The sequence below is a fragment of the Saccostrea cucullata genome, unplaced genomic scaffold (genome assembly GCF_032062105.1).
Source record: "Saccostrea cucullata isolate Sc308-1 unplaced genomic scaffold, CSIRO_AGI_Scuc_v1 ctg336, whole genome shotgun sequence".
In the NCBI taxonomy this organism is placed as follows: domain Eukaryota; kingdom Metazoa; phylum Mollusca; class Bivalvia; order Ostreida; family Ostreidae; genus Saccostrea; species Saccostrea cuccullata.
In genome coordinates, this window is record NW_026926997.1 from 105,627 (window position 1) to 125,973 (window position 20,347).

General features: G+C 34.3%; 2 protein-coding genes across 2 annotated transcripts; both read right to left on the reverse strand.

The window, feature by feature from the left end:
- Positions 1-121: 121 nt before the first annotated feature.
- LOC134273195 (uncharacterized) lies at positions 122-3,678 on the reverse strand. Its single transcript, XM_062755378.1, has 2 exons — positions 3,650-3,678; positions 122-1,690 (listed from the first exon to the last, which is right to left on the reverse strand). Exon 2 carries the CDS (start codon positions 1,684-1,686, stop codon positions 679-681), a length of 1,008 nt encoding a protein of 335 aa, XP_062611362.1. The 5' UTR covers positions 1,687-1,690; positions 3,650-3,678; the 3' UTR covers positions 122-678.
- Positions 3,679-6,262: 2,584 nt separating this feature from the next.
- Positions 6,263-19,861, reverse strand: LOC134273196 (uncharacterized). The gene is made up of 16 exons (XM_062755379.1): positions 19,745-19,861; positions 17,055-17,928; positions 16,301-16,956; positions 15,686-15,860; positions 14,812-15,591; positions 14,536-14,708; positions 14,270-14,426; positions 13,438-13,520; positions 12,948-12,990; positions 10,095-10,207; positions 9,858-10,001; positions 9,306-9,509; positions 8,163-8,260; positions 7,902-8,067; positions 7,487-7,629; positions 6,263-7,341 (listed from the first exon to the last, which is right to left on the reverse strand). The coding sequence occupies exons 2-16, from the start codon at positions 17,908-17,910 to the stop codon at positions 6,429-6,431; spliced, it is 4,704 nt and encodes a 1,567-aa protein (XP_062611363.1). The 5' UTR covers positions 17,911-17,928; positions 19,745-19,861; the 3' UTR covers positions 6,263-6,428.
- Positions 19,862-20,347: the final 486 nt, after the last annotated feature.

The window sequence follows — 20,347 nt, forward strand, 5'->3', positions numbered from 1 at the left end:
ATTCTATTAACAATCGAAAATCACTCGGCATCTTCCACCTAAAAAGATGAAATCTTGGATCTCGACTTGAATTAAAAATACTGAAAGTGCAAATTGAATATTGAGGGTTATGTTTCATTAAGTTTGTAAATGTAACAGACGAACTAAGATTGAAATGACTTGTACATAATATCAAAAACATTTATTTATTGTAATAGGATGATTAAACAAAGGAGAACATGAGACATACACATAGAACATTTAGCATAATTTACGTACTAAACCAAACAGTTCAACTAAGAATAGGAAGGAATAACATTAACAATACGTCTTAATAATTTAAAAGCCATCAGCACAAACATAACACCACAGCTATTTCGATAATTTTATCAATTCCGCATCAATTACCACCCTGCTGTTAAATTATACATGTATATTGAATAAACAAAACGCAGCTGAGTTTTTTATGAAATCCCAATTCAAATAATTAATTGTCAGAATATGTTCCCTCAAAAGTACTTGCAGCTGATATATGAGAAAATAAAACTTTTCAAGTCTAAAGAACTGCTCTATTTGAAATAAAATCACCCATCATATATACACAGGTAGGAGCCATCTCCTCAGATTCATATCAGTTACACCACTATTTTCTTCAACATTGTCATTTGAAGGATGGACATACCACCTTACAACACATTGCTATCGTTTTAGCCACAATATATCCATGAAATTCCAATTCCCTTCTTTACTTACATCAAGAGGACGGTAAGTCGTCGGAGAGACTTGAGCATGAGGATATAAATTATGCTGAATGAAGAACTCTGTTATTTTAACCCCCGAGTCTTTCCCTCGATGGAAGATCCATTCCATAAAAACACCTCGAACGTCAATAGCTTTAAAAAAGGCAGAAGCTCTCTCTAGAGCCTTCCATTCAAACCCCTCTATGTCCATTTTGATGAAAGATTTTCTGAACAAATTAATATTTGGTAACAGTAATAAGTCGTCCATAACAATAGACGAAATACTTGTATAATGCTCTCCTGTGGCAGTCCCTCCTTTCTTCTTCTTAACAAAATCAGCGTCCTCGTCAACAAAGGTCCCGCCAAAGTTCTTACTGTCTATTCCTAGTTCCACATACTTCCTGCTATTAGATAAAGCATTCATCACTATCGTGATGGAATTTTGAAAATTATTTTGCATTATTGAGGCACACACGTGTTTTACATTGAGATATAAAGCATCAATACACAAAACCTTTCTACCCATCTTAGCCATTGTTAATGAATACACCCCAACATTACATCCTATATCTATGAAGTTAACATCCAGTTCATCGTTGTTTATTAATTCAAACACTAATTGTCTTTTGCGACCGTCAAAGTCACCGGTTTCCACTATTCTCTTTGACACCCATATATCCTTTTGGGGGTCGTACACAGAAATACTGACAGCTCCAGAGGGCGTATTTAGAACTGAGGACCTGTCAACCTTGGGATGGTCACACAACGATGTATTCTGCTTCCAGGAAGTAAGATCATGTGACCATAACGTCACTTCCGTGCTAGAAGTCCTTACAGTTATATATGATTTTTGTGAAGACTGTCCAGTTTGCGTTTCTGGTGGTTGTTTTCCTGATGAGTAAAACATAACTAGCAGTAAGAGAATTCCTATCCCAAAAGCTAGGCATCTAGCGAACGTCTTTGACATAATGCTGCAATGAAGAAAAAAAGGTGAAGAATATTTTGTTCAAAATGTCATTTTAAAAATGTATTGACTATTGATTAATATTTGAAGGACACCTTGTGATTCCTTTTAATATTGGGTTGAGTGTCATTACAGCAAGGTATTATTGTATTTGAGGTGGGTTTTTTTTACAGCTATGGGGACCAGACCATAGGATCTTGAAGCAGAATAAGTCAAATTTTCAAACATTTGTAAAATGAATATGTCATTGTTAACTTAATCTTTTAAATTTCAAATAGCATCATTTTTCTACAGTATTATAAAATATTTTCATTTTAGTTTGATTTACTTCGTCAACATCTTAGTACAACCTAAATATTTTGACTTGAATTTAAGATGTTTTGATCCTGTGGGGGCCAGGTCTTACAGTGAAACATGTGGAGATAACAGTATAACAAGAACAAGATCAAAGTCCATAATACAATACAAAATAGTAGCAGAACAAACACGGAGCTCAAAAACATCAGAGGTGGGATCAGATGCAATCTGTTGGAGTACATATATATCTGAAGGACACTCATTGTTATCCTTTATATAAGCCGTATCCTTTTTTTATATACTGACATGCAGCAGACTTTAAATTCAGAAATATTTACAAGAGAAGCAGGGACCTGATCTCACCTTTGGATTTTTTCAAAGGTCCTTTTTATTATCTATTTTTATCTGTTCTTTACTGCAATTGTTTAAGGAATTTAAAAGCATTGTTTGTTATCGTCGCCTTAAACATAAAAATAATTAATACAAATGTAACAATATCTTTTTTGTAAATTAAAACAGCAAGTAGAAAGTTTGAAACATTCCTGTCGTTACTAATCTAAAAGCCTTGAATGGGAAATTAAAGAAATCAGAATTAATTCGTGATAGGACACTCGTCACAGGGCACAACACGACCCTAACAGGTGACACTGGGGCACAGTGTACTATGCACCTACTGTAAAAACCATTAACGCGTGTTAATACTGTCATTGATTGGTTATGTCATTAAATCTATTTTCATTGTAAATTAATCTACACACATTATGCACGATTCCTGGAGAATTAATAGGTTATTAAAGCAATTATGAGCTGCATATTAGACGTCGGAAAAAATTGTAAATTTGTAATTAACTATTTCAATGACAGAAAAATAGAACATTTATAAACGTCTGTTGTTAATATTTGCAATGGAAAAAATTTTTGTAAGCTTTGATTGAAGCAAAAATTAATTATTGTCATCCTGTACAATTATGATTTCTTATATTGATAATACTAAATATTGGGTTGTACAGAAATATTTCTTCTGAAACATTTTAAAACTTTATTTTGGTCTTATTGATCTTATGGGATTAGATTACATACAGACAAATCATAATAACGCATTTTATCAGCAAAATAAAATTCTCAAAAATGCAGCTCATATTGCTTTAATGGAAATGAGAAATTCAAAAAAATTCTTAATTCCTCTTGACTCATAAACAAAAAGTTGCAGCATAACATTTATTTTTATGAATTGGGATATTTTCCAAAAGATTTTACAAACACAAGACAAATCTTACATTCTGTTATATGCCTATTCAACAGCCTGGTGATACGTGTACTAAACACTGATAATTTATTAAATAAAAGGATGAAACTGCCGAGAAGTAAGTTGCATTTCCTCATTAAAATAAACCTTCCATCCTGTCCGAAGTATACAGATTATAGTTTATAGACTTACCCCCGGCTATTCTAAACATTCATCAGTTTTTATGGGACATTTATTAAACGTGAATTGGAACACCTATTGGCTTTTTCAATATTTGGATAACAAACAAAAGAAATACGTAGTATTGGAAATCAGCCATGCAGAGATCAGTAAACTCTCGCTTTGTTTTACTAATAAATGATCTCCTAAATCGTTATTTTTAAAGTATATAAAATTATTTAACCGAATTAAAGTGGTACTTACCAAATGTCAAATAATAATAATAAACCAATAATTAGTCCATCTACACTTTAAGTACATAGCACAGAACATTTATCGGGTGGCCTCCCATCAGTTATTACTCAACAACACAAATGAAATTAACAAAACACAGTTGAAAATTAACCAATAAGGCATATTTCTTGAATGACATATTCTGTAAATGCTGAAAATGCAAAACGACCATACCTTGTATCTTGATTGTACAGTGCTAGAATGGATGTCCAGTTGTGCGATTAAGGTGTCCAGCTTGTCGCCTCAGGCGCCAGTGATAATTCACAAAATACAAAGGAAATTCGACAACGTACGCAAATTTATTTAAGTACTGCCACGTACGATATATAATTATTATGTTAAGTTATTGAATTTTTATATTCTTAAACTATGTTCTTGTCTTAGGGTCTATTTTCTTTTTTACAACAAAGTGACGTGTAGTAAGAAATAACAATTTAAAAGAAAAATGATGTAGGATATTTTTGTTGTTGAAAAATTGTAATAAACTATTTTAATGACAAGAAAAAAATTTGTAAAATGATTGTAAACATCGTTCATATTTTCAACGGAAAAACTATTTTTAAGCTTTGATTGAAGCAGAATTTCATTTTTGTCGTCCTGTACAATATTCAATTCTCACACAATATACATATAATATTCCATTGTAAAGAAGTCTTCTGTAAAAATTTTATGCTACCTTTGAGTTTAATTGAACATCAAGATTTCAGTTACAAAAAAAAATTATCAAAATGACACACATTAACATCAAAATAAAATTCTTTAAAAATTTAGATCATATTGCTTTTTAAAAGTGGTCATTAGGAATACCAAAATGTATTTTAAAAAAAAACTACGCTTTTAAAATTAACATAAAATATAGCAAATATGCATTCTAATTTTCTCAAATTTTAATAAATGCAAGTATTCAAACACAATGGGAAAATGCTTTATGAAAAGCAGCGAGGTAATTTTGATAAGGATAAAGTATGAAATAAAATAATGAACTTAATAAGAAGCAATTTAGCTATATTTTTTCTTTCCTATTTTGGCAATAATTAGCACAACAGCGAAACAAAGAGTCTTGAAATGGACTACCAAATTATATTTAATAATATCAGAAACAATGCTCGAATTCTGAAGATTCGTTTTCCTATCCCATGTCTTCTGTTTCAAAATGTTCTATGAAAAACTGTAAAGCCTGTGACATTTTGATAACACTTTTTTCACCAACAATCTTACCGGACAGAGTTTCTATACCAAAACTTTGGAAAATCTGCACTGCAAATCTTCTAATATTGCCTACGGAATAGTATGTAATCTGTGTGGACTTGTTTATGTTGGTGAACACAAGAGATCACTTAATAAAGGAATATCAGGTCATCGATTTCAAATAAATCTTGGGGGTCGATCAGCAGCTTTTATACACACATTTTAATTTACCTGATCATTCTATTTTAGCCCATGAATATTCGAAAAGATTTATCACCACACAAACAGTCCATTACTGAGTACACCTTTCCGTAGACAACGAGAAGAATTTTGGATTAGAAAACTAGGGACAGCCTTTCCCAGTGGTTGTAATGACAAAGTCGATGGTGTTAGACATCTTTCCAGTCGACAGTGTAACAATGTAAATGTGATGGGACTTTTAAGCCATGCACAGAGACGTAAGCGTGGTCGGTCTTACAATAAACCTTTAATGCACGATGTCTCTTTGATTTATTATGCAGCAATATACCTTCATCACCTGCATACGGAGATTAAATCTCAGTTGATTCGATACGCAAGAGCATGATCTGCGTATTAACAATTTTTAAAACGAGGTAAATTATTGACAGACAAGTTGATGAAACCAGAATTTCAACAGTCTCGTTTAAAGTTATCATTTCGTAAGTTCTACCATGACCTTGTCAGCCAATACAATTTATCATTGAGTCAAATGCTGACTGACGTTTTTCATACTATTTGTTCGTCCATTATTTATACACTGAATTGACGACTGATTTTCCGTTATTTCCCGATCATGACAAGGAGCACACGGCGGGTGTGAACGGTTGGCAGGAGATGTTCACTCTTCCATGGCACCCGATCCCACGTCTGATGTATTGGAGGTCCATGTTTGCTCTGCTCCTATTTTGTATTGTTTTATTGACTTTGATATTGAATACTGTTCGTTATCTCCATATCCTTCATTCATTACTACCTTATGTAATTCAACAGTAAGGTCCCTATCATATTCGCACCAAACTGTACTCTGTCCCTTTGAAACTTTTAAACAGTCTTCTTGAAAAGGTCAAGGAAAGCCCTTTTTTTGATTCCTCGACATCAGAATATAGGGTAGGATCAGTGATTATGGATATTGCAAATCATAGGCTTTCAAACCCCCACGTTTCACTGAAGAAAATGCAGCTAAAACAATATAATCCGTCTTTTCACAACAAATAGATTAATTTATTTTGATCTCTTTTCTCTCAATGTTTTAAAAAAAACAAGAGAGAAAACGTGTGCTGATTTTGTCAATCGCTGGTAACAAAATTTTATAACAAAGAGCTTTATATTTATATAATATTATTATCCAATTATGGACGCAATGCTTATGATGTATTTAACTTTGTATATTTATTTATGTTTAATTTTAATACATTATATTTTGCCAGTCTTTCATTTGTACATATAATGTAACAGTTTATATATTCAGTTAAATCTGTATTAATTACGTTAAGGCTACTATATAAGTTATCCCTCTAAATCTAGTACAGTTCTTCAACATTCACTTGTTATTCGAATCGGGATAAAAAGGGTTGAGATAATCTTCCCGGTTATCTTTAAACATATCAAAATCTATATATTCGTCATCTGATGAATCCTGGAAATTAGTTTTACTTGCATCGATTTCCTTCACAACACCTCTTTTGTTTAGGAGTTCATTACTGTCTATCGGTGCTAGGTAATCGTTTACAATGATGCCTCCCTGTTGTAATTTTGTCTTCTCTTCTTCTGTTGAGCCATCATCTCCGGACGCACAGACAGTAGACAGAGAACCTTCAGAGCCAGTTCTTGGAATGTCACTGGAGGAGCTCGTGTTCACACAAGATAATGCACTGTCTGAACTTTGATTAACTGAGCTGCTTGAGTTTGCCCATGATAGTTCACTGTCTGAATTAAGATTAGCTGAGCCGGGATTTGTCCTCGATAATGCACTGTCAGAACTTAGATTAGATGAGCTGGGATTTACCCATGACAAAATGCTGTCTAATCTTGGATTACCACAAGACTCGATGCTCTCTGTATCTTCTGATGATGCAGCTGAGCTTTTTATACTAGGCTTCTTTTGTTGTCTCACGTTAATTTTTTGTTTTGCCAGGCTACGTTTGGTATCTGCTCTATCAAAGTTTGACGTACTCATATATATGGGATTTTCTTTGGAATATTGAAACTCCATTTTCCCAACACTGGTGTTACATGATGGTTTGATCATTTTTGTGAATCCTTTATATTCACTACCCAATTTGGAAAATTGTTGTTCATTATCAGTTTCTGGAACGCACGGTACGGGATTTGAGGGATGAATGGACAGATCATTTGGATTGAGGTTTCTAGGCGGAAGCTCCGGCCCATCAAGCTCCTCATAAATAACATCACTGAAGCAATCATCCACACCATCTTCATATAAGGACAACAATCTACAGGAATATTCAGATGATAAAAAATTATGTATAAAGATTTATATGGTTGTGCAATATGACACGATGCAGTTTATTTTATAATCATTCTTATAAATAGAATAAATAAATGTTTATGCAAGTTATACAAGTTTTTGTCGTTTACTTTGTCGTTATCTCTAGAAGGTCTGTACACGTGGGTCTCTGTGTTCGATCTCTGTTCCAGCATCTTAGCATCATCTTAAACAGGTCATCAGGACAGTACATCGGCTGTTGTGGAACCTCACCAGACAAAATGTGTCCTACCAACTGAAAAAGGGGAAAAATAGTTTTAAGTGAATGGATTTTTTCTTATTCACCAAGGTTTTCATGGCGAATATGACCGTTCGACAGGAGATTCTTACTCCGTAGTGGCACCTATACCAATCTGATATTTTTTGGAGGTCTATGTTCTGATTTAAATTTATTCAATGGATTTGTGTGTTTGTTGATTGTTCCTTATCTCTGTATTTTAGGTAAATTATCAGAGAGAGAGAGAGAGAGAGAGAGAGAGATATGGAATGAGGAAAGACTGGTGGTACCTCTTCTTTCGAAATTCTGCAGAAAGGCACACAGCTAAGTGATGTAGACACAGGATTTTCTAGATTTATTTCAAGTCCCATGTAAAATTCATAGATTGTCATTCCTAACATGTAAATATCACCCTCTTTTGAATATTGACCATGCTGTAGTGTCTCTAATGGGTACCTGCAATAAAAATAAAATCATATGATATCTAAGAAAAGGCAATATCGTAAATATGTATTAATATTTCGTTTGCTGAAAATCAAAATAATAATCACCAGTTTCTCCGATCAGTAAATACTTCATCTATGACGCTATCATCAAGAACTTCGCCGGGATTAAGAAATGTCATACGACCTAGTCGTGGAGCGAAAACCTGTAAATATGTTTATTATTTTTCTTTATTGTTCCAACTATCTGATTGACTCAAACTGGATCACATGATCAAGTATAAAAAGTGTTACAGACTGGATGTTTCTATTTTAAAAATTTATAAACCTACTGTTTCTATGGAGCAACAATAGTGCTGACGTCACAATAGTATTTATAGACTGGATGTTTCTAAAAACAGATACTGCGGCTGGTTTTCATTACTGTGACGTCATAATGCAATGACTTAACAATGCCTTGTATGAGAAGGTACTGAGTATTATAAAGAAGGATTTTAAGACATTTTTTATTAACTGATAAAAAATAATAAAACAATTGTAGCCTTTTGATTCGGTACAATCCCTCGATATATAGACCTTAGAGTAAGAATATCGACCTCGCACTCCGTGCTCGGTCGATATGCTTTCTCTAAGGTCTATATATCGAGGGATTGACCTCATCAAAAGTCTATAATTGTATATTATTATTTTTCTTCATTGTTCCAACTATCTGATTGGCTCAAACTGGATCACATGATCAAGTATAAAAAGTTACAGACTGGATGTTTCTATTTTAAGAATTTATAAACCTGCTGTTTCTAAAATTGGAAACGTTCTTCTGTGAAGCAACAATAGTGCTGACGTCACAATAGTCTTTATAAACTGGATGTTACTCAAAACAGATACCGCAGCTGGTTTTCATTACTGTGACGTCATAATGCAATGACATAACAATGCCTTGTATGAGAAGGTACTGAGTATTAGAAAGAAGGACTTTAAGACATTTCTTATTAACTGATAAAAAATAATAAAACAATTGTAGCCTTTTGATTCGGTACAATCCCTCGATATATGGACCTTAGAGAAAGCATATCGACCTCGCACTTTGTGTTCGGTCGATATGTTTTCTCTAAGGTCTATATATCGAGGGATTGACCTCATCGAAAGGCTATAATTGTATAATAACGTTTAAAACATATCATGCTATATAGCAAAAGTAAACCTCACAAGGAAATCCCTGCTTCATTACAACGTTAAGTCAGAATATACTACCTTCTTTTTGTGATGATCATAATAAAGATGGCGACAGCAGATGTCACGTGACAGCCAACCACGGTCGTGTAGACAACAGATAAATTGGACAAGATGGTGAATTATAAGAGTGTACTTAATGTTATTATTCTGGTCATCTGGGTCTCCATAAAATCTTCTCAGTGAGAGTTCCGAAAGAGTATCTCCAATATCACATCTGTAATGCTTTAGAATATTTAATTGTTAAATACATGAACCACAAACTGAAAAGATCTTAATATTGGATATCTCACAAAATATCATTCCAAGTAATGAATTGGCCCGTTTTTCCTAAAGACCTGATGTTGTGTTATTAACTTTGACTTCAAAATATAGAATAATCTATGATCATATATGCGGTTTTTTATTGAATATTTATATGATCTGGACTCAATAGTCAGACAAAGGAAGCTACAGTATAGTCTGATGGAAGGGGATGCCCATCTCCAACAATTCTTATGGAGTTACTTCTTTAAGAGAAAGTACAACTTTCGCATTGTTTCCAATGTTTAAAAAAATGAATTAATGGAATACCATATTATATGGTTCCTTCCTCTCCACTTTTGGTGGCCATGTCAATATGTTCAGGATATCTTGTAAAGGAGACTTGCTCAATTCAGTAAACGATACTTCATAGAACCTCTGGGAAATAGGTTCCTGGACTTCCAGTTTCTGATTCTAAAGTTTGAAAACTAATCTTCAATTTCCCTCGAACTTCAAGTAAAACATAAATTTATAGTAAACAAGTTATGTTTAAAATATTATTCAGACCTTTCTGTGAGTGATTGGAGCATCACTTGATGCGATATCAGCCTCTGTAATCGCAAGGACTGTTTTTGGACCCCTCAATGTTTTACGCAAATTGGCATAAGTCTTCATCGGATCTGAAAAATTAAAATTCTTAGGAAAGATGCCTATGTTAGCCACAATACATTTTACATATATGACAATGCCCAAACACTATAATCCGTTTATATGTTGTACTGCTGGATTGCTAGGAATTGATGGAAAAGAATTAAGAAACCAGGCCTGATCAGGGTTGGGAGAAAGCTGGCGTTTGGAAGCATTGCCAATAAATGTTTTGATTGATTTCTTGAACATACAGTTGATACATATGCAAGCAGAAGCCTCTAGTGCATAAAGATAAGTCCCTAGTTTAATCAGCCTGAATTACATCTTACGGAATCAAAATCTGGAAAAAGCAACGCTTACTTTATATTAAAGAAAATATTTCATTGTCTATGTAATCTTAATTTCTTAAATAAGAGAACTTCATACAACAAGCATACTGAGATTTTGCTGAAGCAATGCAATCCCTACCAGCTATAAAAATCTTTGCAAAGACTCGTTTTGCATGAGAGGAAACAAATATTCACATTAATTGTAAATAAATTAATAATAAAAAAAGAAAAATTTCAACTCACGTACTTAAGGTTTTAAAAAAGGTTTTATATGTGACGAATGGTTAGAACATGTTCTGCGTTTGAACAATTTCTGAAACGAGGTAAACTACTGACAAATAAGTTCATAAAACAAAGATATCAACAGTCTCGTTCAGAGTCATCATATGCATATGTAGTTCTATAGGCGAAACAATGATCCTGTCAACAAATACAATCTGAAATTAAGTTGAATGCTGACTGACGTTTTTCATATTAATTGTAAGGCCAATGATATTTATACACTGAATCCCCCATGGCATTTTGCGTTTTTCCGAACATGACGATGTTTACTCCTTCACAACACTTGTTCCACTTCTGTAATAGAGGTCCGTGCTTGCTCTGCTAACTACATGTATTCTTTAAATGGATTTTTGAGAAAGATTTCTGTTTCTTATCTTCACATTTTATCTCCTATTAACTAGTCCTCTTTGTGCTTTGAGCACATGCCACATGCCTGCACCGAGGACCTCAATCTTTGTCTGTCTGCTGACATTGACTGTACCATGCCCCAAGTCCATCCCTGATCTTTCATTTTTCTTTTTCTACTGATCGACACCATGTCTCCTTTGGTCGTTTTCTGCTTCGCTTTTCTAGTTTTGTCCATCTTAATGCTACCCTTCGTATAGCTGATGATTTCATTCTCATGATATCGCCTATCCATTTCCATGGTTTCTCTTTAATCTGGTCAGATTAGTAGCTTTGTATGTTCTTTCATACAGTTTCTCATTACTGATCTTGTTCGTCCAGAATACATGAGTATTCTACGGAGACATTTTGTTCGGAAGGTATCTAGTTTATGGGTGATGTTGTTTGTCCTCTCCCATGACTCAGATCCGCTAGGCATATCCTTGATCAGTGGCTTTCCATCAACGGAACGTACAGGGACGTACTTATCAATAACCATTGATAATTTTTTATCCTACTCTATACTTGACCAAGTAATCAGTCTTGCTTTGAATATCCTTATAATGCTTTGCGAGGAAATTGATGTCATATGCAGAGTCAAGATCTTCTAGTGACTGTTAAAATGTCCAGAATATTCCTCTACCTGCCTGAATGGTAGTGATTTTAATTAGCCAGTCTATGCAGAAAGTAAAGAGCAATAGTGAAAGCAGACATCCCTGTCGTACCCCTGTTAGATTGGGAAGCTGTCTGTTAGTTCAGAGCCACGGATCAACTTTGCCTGGAAGTCTATGTATAGCATCTGAATGATGGATATGACCTTGTTAGGGATGCCATAATATCTGAGGATCATCCATAAAGTAAGACGATGTATACTATCAAATGCTTTGGCAAAGTTGATGAATTGGCATACAGCGTTGTGTTCCATTCATTTTTATCTCCTATTAGTATAACATAAATTGTTCATAGAGCAAACCACAGGAAAAACTACAGGTGCTACTTTCACGTTTACGTCTAAGTCTACTAGCTACGACCAGCTAGTGAAACGGTCAACAGATGCATAGAAGGAGTAAACATCCCACGCTGACCTGCCACGTCTTCTGTGGAGCCTTTACATTGATCAGATAAACGGAGTATTGTGTGATGAAATCGGATTAAAAAAAACAATGATCTAGCATTGATTGGGAATTTCGTCTGTCATAATACGACTCAATAAAATGTGTATTTGCAGACATTATAACGACCAAAGAATTTGTAAAATTTGTAAAGCTATACCATAGTGTACTATATGTATATAATACTGCAAGCCCGGTCATGTTCCAAAACATGGAAGTTCAGTACCTCTTCAGGAATATCCTATCTCAATATCAATAATTTGAACATTTCAATATACTAGGTATGAATAAATGTACATCTAACAATAATTAATACACATTTCCAATTATTTATCTCAAAGTTAAATTAAACCCCATAACCTATAGAGAACTTTTAAAATTTTAACACAAGAGAACGAGATAAATTGAGATAAAACCTGAATAATCTTAGCGATATGGGAAAACGGAAGGTATAGGTAAGAATAAAAGAAATGTACGATAGTACAATATAATTTGTGAACAGTAATATTTGAAAGTGAAAGAATGCTAATCAGGTTAATTAAAGACATATCTGAATAAATAATTTTGTGCATGAAAGTTAATAATAAGATAAGATCAGATTATTACTTTTGTATATATTCGTGTATAAGGAGTGCACCATATGTGAAAGACACTGAAGTACTCACTTTCTTTTCGACCTTTAAGCTGCTTAATAAGTTCTGGTACTTCCTGAGTGTTGAAAACATAATCATGCAATATTCTCATGCATTAAACATGCAAATCATGCAAACCTTGACAGAAATTCGTAAGATAAGTGAAGAAATGAAAGAATATATGGAATCATGTATTATAAATACACAGGATAGAGCTACTTTGGCGCTCACAAACACAAGACTTGTTGAGTCCTTTACGACAAATGTGGTTCTGACACTTCAGTGAGATTGTTTTAAAAGTATTATCTTTGCATTGCACTCTGAATACTTAATATTATTTTAGAAACAGAAAATTGAATGAAATCAGTGCACAATAGTAATGGTAGAATGTGCTCTTTTGTGTAGTCTTCAAATACCAATATAGAATATTAGTAAGTATTCAATGTTAATTCTACATAATACGATTTCACTAGAATTTTATTTACTGCTCAGCCAGTCTGATAAGCTGTGTTCTACCCCTTACCGTCTGTGGTTCCTTTTGTGATGGGTCCAGATCTGGATACTTCATGTCCTCTCTGTGCGAATTGCTCAGTCTCTTTCTGGATCCTTTGAGAATTGAGTTTAAAAATTACAAAGGACTATATGCGGTATACTGAATATTCCCCCCCCCCCACAAGTCATATTTTGAAAAGTTCTCTACTGAAATGTGTTGAATTGTATACACTGTATGAGAAATATGAATTGACAAAACATAATATAGTTTCAGAGTAGGTTATTGACAATCTTTATTTTTATGATGTCACAAACTAGTCGGATTTTTAATTATTTTTTTTTCAGAAAGAGGGCAAAATGGACAAAATTTTAACAATTTTTACCAAAAACTTTATAGAGCACAGGCCTGCTCCGGTATAATATTTATTTATTTCATTTATTTTATCATTCTACACATTATATCAAAATATATGGTGACTTTTACTTAAATTATCGACGTAATTTATACCTTTCTCTGTAGAAATCATGAAAATTTTAGACTTTGGTCATTTTCCTGACGACATTTCAAACATATGATGTCATTGCTAATGAAAATATTCAGTGCTTTTAAGTCTGCAGATATTCCCGTTCTTTAGAACATAAATATATATTTCTCCGTCAAAGTTGGGGGTAAATGTTGGTCATTACCAAATAAGTCAATTGAAATAAATACATCAACACATATTTTTTGTAAAATATTTCACACTTTTAAGGGATATCATAGAAAACGTGATGCTGCTCTTTCAAACTGAGAGCAGTTGAGAACAGTTGCAATGATACAAACTGATCAATAATTATAAAAGTGAATTGTTTTCAGTGTTCACCTGATGAAGATCTGGCTAAAAAGTTATTCAGTTGCTGCAGACCGCTCTTCAAGGGTTGTCTAGCTTGAGGATTGGGGTCCACAAACTTTAGTATGATCTCGTGGATCTCCCTAGGAATGCATGGCCATTGCCTCGGTGCAAGGTTTTGGAAGATGATCTAAATTTTAAAATGGTCAACTTCAAATAATACTTAATAAAAATAACATTGTTATTAATATTGATATACAGGGTATTTTAAATATCTTTGATATGTTAATTATAATTACCAATTGCAATACGTCATCTAGCGTGTATCCATACAACTCGGTATAAGGGTGACAACCATGTGTGAACAGTTCGTAAATAACCTGCCCCACCATATAAACATCACTTAGAGTACTGAATCGGTCGTTAAGAATCGATTCAGGAGCAGACCATCTCAGGGGAATAAGATTACACTCTGAAAATGGATAAAAACAGTCATTTGTCCACTCAATCAACATTTATTATTCAATTATTTTGTTTTTGATTTCAATTTTCCTTTCGTTGATGTGCAATACTACCTGCGACAAATTCCGAGCTGTGACCCTCAGATGCGGTAACAAGACCAGATATAATGATTTGTCCTTCTTTGTTGATAGAGAAGCTAGATGTCGTGAGTCCTCTGTGAACGATTCCTTTAAAGTGAAGGAAGTCCACTGCACTGATGATGTCAGCGGCCATGGCACTAAGTTTCTGAATACTTAACCAGTCTTTGATGCTTCTTTTCTGGAGAAGGAAGTCTGAAAGCAACATACTGTCTCGTGATGTCTGCGTGACAAAGAACAATGGCAAAGGTCGACACTGAAATCCAACCAGTGGCAGAACATGTGACGTCATACCCTCCCTGCACAGTAGGTGGAGCATGTCTCTTTGTTTCTCATGGTCTCTCATTATATCCTTCTCAACTGAGTTTTCTCTGTAATCCTCCATGATTCCCTTCATTATGCAGTTCTTTGATGGTAGAAGTATTTGGATGTTCACGTCTTTGTTGTCATTAATAGTCCCAGAAAACCGACACCAATTGGGTGGAACGGGAGCGTTGTCATTGGTTACACACTCATCCTTTTCAATAGAAATGTTCAATGGATGAAGTAGCTTCTCCACATGTGAAACTGTAATTTGTCTTAGGTCAAAAGGAGAATGAGAATTGTTTTTGATCAGCATTGAAAATATTTCATAGACTATCTGTTTTTCTTTGTGAAATAGCAAACTCGAGATTTCATTCAGAAGGTATTTTCGAATGGATTGATGAACTCTATCGGTATCCATGTATAACTGAAGTAAACTCAAGCAGTGCTGTGCTATAAAAAAGAAAGAATAACGGATGACCAGAAGTAATTCTATATGTGTTTCCAATTGGAATAATGATACAAAAGAAATCTGACATACGAGTACCTTGAAAAGGAGACACCTTTAAAATTCTGTACACCATCTTCGTTATCAGATAAAGCTTGGGAAATAGTTCAAAATTGTCTTTCTTCTCCTTTTTCTTTAATTTTAAAGTTGTCTTCAAGCAGGTATCCAATAAATCAAAGAGAGAAGCATGGTTTCCCTCCGGTTGACGTATAACCTTGTAAAGAAACAAAGAATCTGAAACATGTTTTATATTTGGATATTTTACTGGAAATGATGTAATGTAAGTGGTAACCAAATAAAATATATAACTGCATAATGTGGTTTATGTTACCGAAATGATTTGATACTCAAGAGCATGGCCTACTAATGAACAATTTCGAAGACAAGACAAACCTATTGACAAATAAGTTGATCAAACAGGAAACAATATTCACGTTTAAAAGCCACTATTTCGTAACTTCTATGGTCAATACAATATCAGCGTTTTTCATACCTTTAAACACCGAATTTTTTTGCCTGTGTTTGCTCTGCTTGATATTTGAACTGGGTAATGAGCATGACTACTGTTCGTTATCTATATATTGGTACAGAAATTTGCCTTATTTAGCAAAGAAATACAAAGGTAAAGTTTTCTCATAATAACAAAATCCCTACCAGATTCATAAGACCAAATATAACCGTTGTCTGCTCTGTCTCGGAGAACACCTTAAAGTCATCTCTAATCTTCTGTCTGTTTTTGGCGTTTCTCATCGCATCCGACCAGTTCCCCATCCGAAGCACAGATACTTCTTTCAAATGAATGGACAAGCAAGATGCAGATTTTTGTAAATGTCCAAAGAACCCCTTCATTTTCTCATTGTCGGTGTGTAGTTTTTCAATCTTCTTGATTTTCTCTAGAAGTTCCTTACAAATGCGTTCAGTGGGAGATTTGATGGTAGAATTTAGACTGGCATTGAATGCCATTAAAAGGATCGAGAAAGTCACCATCACAGTGTGAAGCAGAAGGAGCAGAAGTTCTTCATTCCCAGACCAAAGGTCAATCATTTCAATAAGGTCTGTAATCCCATTTATCAAATCTTGAGTGTTGCAAAGTCGAATGTCTGTGGTGTACAATAAATGCTCTATGTTTCGGAAGGCATTGAGTTGTATATTTCTCTTTTGACACCTTAAAAGAATAACCAGGCCATGGAAATTTCGGCATTCTAAACACAATCTCATCACAGAAGTTACGATATGTCTCTCCAAATCAGATGAGTCCTTACAGCTATCCACGTTAAACATATGCACAAGTTCGTCTAACTCTAGTTTTTCTGCAAAGAATACAAAATATACACAACAAACACTTACAATTTTACAAACGTTCACAAATGAACTTTCGAAAAAGATGACATACGTTTCATATACCTACCATCGTATTTCAAGTTTGGTAAAATATATTCCTCAAATACAAAAGACCCTGAATAGCTGCCTGAACTCAAGAGGGTTGTTGTTTCGATAAATTTGTCTCTATTCATTAGGCATTTCCTTAGTGACTCTCCTTTGACGTCAATGAGATGTGTGTATCCCATTTCATCTTCTTTGGTAAGCTCTTTGATTACAGGAGTCTCTGTGTAGGCTGTTTTTATCTCGGTGTTTTCTCTGTTTGTTTTGTAGTCTTTCAAATCAAAACTCCGACTGTTGATAAATTTTGATGAATGCCCAGTGGTAGTGGAATAACCTTCGTTAGTGCTCGGCTGAGAGACCAGCTCCTTCTCTCCCGTCTCCATACTTGATTGACAATGACCATCTACAATACCTTCTGTGTATGGATTCTCTGGCCTGATGTCATCATATTGACTGAGTTCTAACACTACCTCTTTTATTTTATCGAAAAGTCTGTTCATATTAGCTTCGTTTTCAACATTGGAGATGGTATTTTTGAAAACAGAAGATTTTACTTTTCCAATACTTCCTGTGAGAACAACATTTCCTTCTTGCATGCTTTTAAAATTATCTTTGAATTCTTTTTCGCTATGTTTACAAACAATGACTGCTGTCGCAATGGCAGTACCATTCTGTATTTCTGAACATCGAATACTTGTCAATGTTAAATGAGAGAAATTCAGTTTGGCGTCCCTACATGACTTAACTAGTGATGAGACCGTAGGCTGGTGGCAGTCTACGTCATTACACGTCATTATGCAGACGTCAAATTGCTTACGTCTGTCATATGCAGAGCTTCTCGGTGATGTTGGCGGGGTTTTATCAGATTGTGCGTAAGCCATTTCTGGTTATATAGTGACCTACAATAAATAATTGCTCAAAGAAATAACAAAAGTTTCTTAAGTGTAATATAATATAATATTATACTTTCATGTAAATTAGTTGAATCTGATTGGTTGAGAAACATTTGTTAAAAAAAACACTATTACCCGCTGAATAATTAAGCCACGCCCTCCAGCGTAGCAACAGTCAACATTGCTTGACGGCGTGTGGTATTCCAAAAAATAGCGACTGCGCAGAATTTATGCGCGTACGGTTCACTGTTATATGTATTTGTATAAAACATTCAGTATAATATAATAAATATAGCATGTAGTTGAGTGTAACATTGAAAATTTTCACCCCTCGAAAACCATTGTCAACCTCGGCTGCGCCTCGGTTGACAATGGTTTTCTTGGGGTGAAAATTTTCAATGTTACACTCAGCTACATGCAATATTTATATACTGTGGAATCATCAAAATTCCAAGGGTGACAATTTATGTGGATTGCTTATTATAAATTTTACAGGATCGTGGGGACGTTATTTCTACTTTACCAATAATAGAGAAATATGACTATGAAATCATAGGTTTTTTTTATTCGTGGAGGATGACTGGTACCCTCGGATTCCACGAAAATTCAGCAACCAAGAAATCAAATTATCCACAGTATTCTATGTGTAACTTGTAGTGATGAAATGCCAACGTTTGGTAAAATGACTTTATATAAATACCTCTAGAAACCCATGAACTTTTTTAAATCAAAAAGACGTAATTTTATATAAACATAAAATTACATATTTACATAATGTTTTCAAACTAAATTTAGTTTCATTCAGTGTGACAGTTACACAAATAACCCCTCCCCTACAGGCACTTTCTTCGTATACGGGACAGTGCCAACTTAATTTTTAAGAAGGGGTAGGCCGTTTACAAAGCAAGTGTCTGTGCCCCCCCCCCCTAAAAAATATAATAAAGAATCTGTGAAAGTATCATTCAATTTTATCCAGTGGTTTAGGAGTTGCGGATAAGGGATGGATACCCTTCAATATTGTAGAAAAAATGGCTGTGGTTATGTTCTGTTTGGGAAACCCAAAATGTGTGTCTGATCAAAAGGTATAAAGTATGAGGTGCACAGTGGCACTATATAACAAAGATTATGTGAAAGTCTTCATTCGGTGGTAAAAGAGGAGTTGTGGATAAGAGATGGGTACCCCAAGGCCTACTGAACAGACGGAAAGACAGACAGCTAGACGTATGGACAGACATCACGATCACTATATACCCTCCCGCATTTCAAGCGGAAGATATAAAAATTACTAGTATATTGGATATCAATTGACCTTGCCGATATGTTAAAATTGTGTGCATATCCCTTTGGTTTTGGAGAAGATTATTATTCCACATGTTCAATGCAAAGGAGTATTATATCGACACTGGACATACAGATAGAGGAGTCGTCGGATTTAGAGTTGTGTCATCATTCAGTATAAACTAGGTCAAGTAGGTCAACAATACCCAGGGTAAACAAGGGAAATTCCCTGATATCGTGATTTAAAAATAGATTTCTAACGAGTTTATCGTTATTTAAAAGACCTAATTAAAGACAGCTCTCTCTCTCTCTCTCTCTCTCTCTCTCAATCAATCAATCAGTCAATCAATCAATATTCTATTAATTAGCAATGTTCAAAATCTGTTTCAAATTAATTGCATACATCAGTGCACTATCTAGAGATTATGAAACATAAACCTTTCTTCTCTTATTATTATTTTCTTTTCTTTTCTTAATTTTTATTATTATTATTAATTTTTACCAAACCATAAAAGTAATTAGCTAAGAACAAATGACTGCCTACCTCTCTGTTGCGCTGTATACCTCAAAGTGATGTGTTGGATTTACCTAATGCACTTTAAATAGCTGGATTACTCATACGACTTCTGGTTAAAGACTGTGCGTGAACTCTTCAAACGAAATTGAAAATCTTATTAAAATTTCTTTACAGCATGTTGTGATTGCGAGGCCAAGAAACAAAAGGAATTAATAATTTAGTAAGAGCGTAGTCATTGTCGCTGACCACAGGTTTCAATTCCGCCCCCGTTATTTTTTTCAAAGAGAAAGAGAGAGCTAGCGAACTGGAAATTGAAGATCCAGGAAGTTTTAAAAGATGGTTTAAGTTTAAACGAGAAAAAAAACATAAAAGAAATTTGAGAGAGGAAATTTTAAAGCACTTGTACAAATCGGTCTCCCCCTCTCATAAAAGTAAAGCTCAGTAGTGATAGTACATAGCAGAAAAATCTAGCTTCTGAAACTTGTAACACCAGTCATATACCCCCTGCTTGAAAAGTGAGAGGGTATATAGCAATCGAGATGTCCATCAGTCCGTCCTTCCGTCTGTTAAGCTTTGTGGTGCCCATCTCTTATCCGCAACACCTCTGATACCACTAAATGAAATTGCACC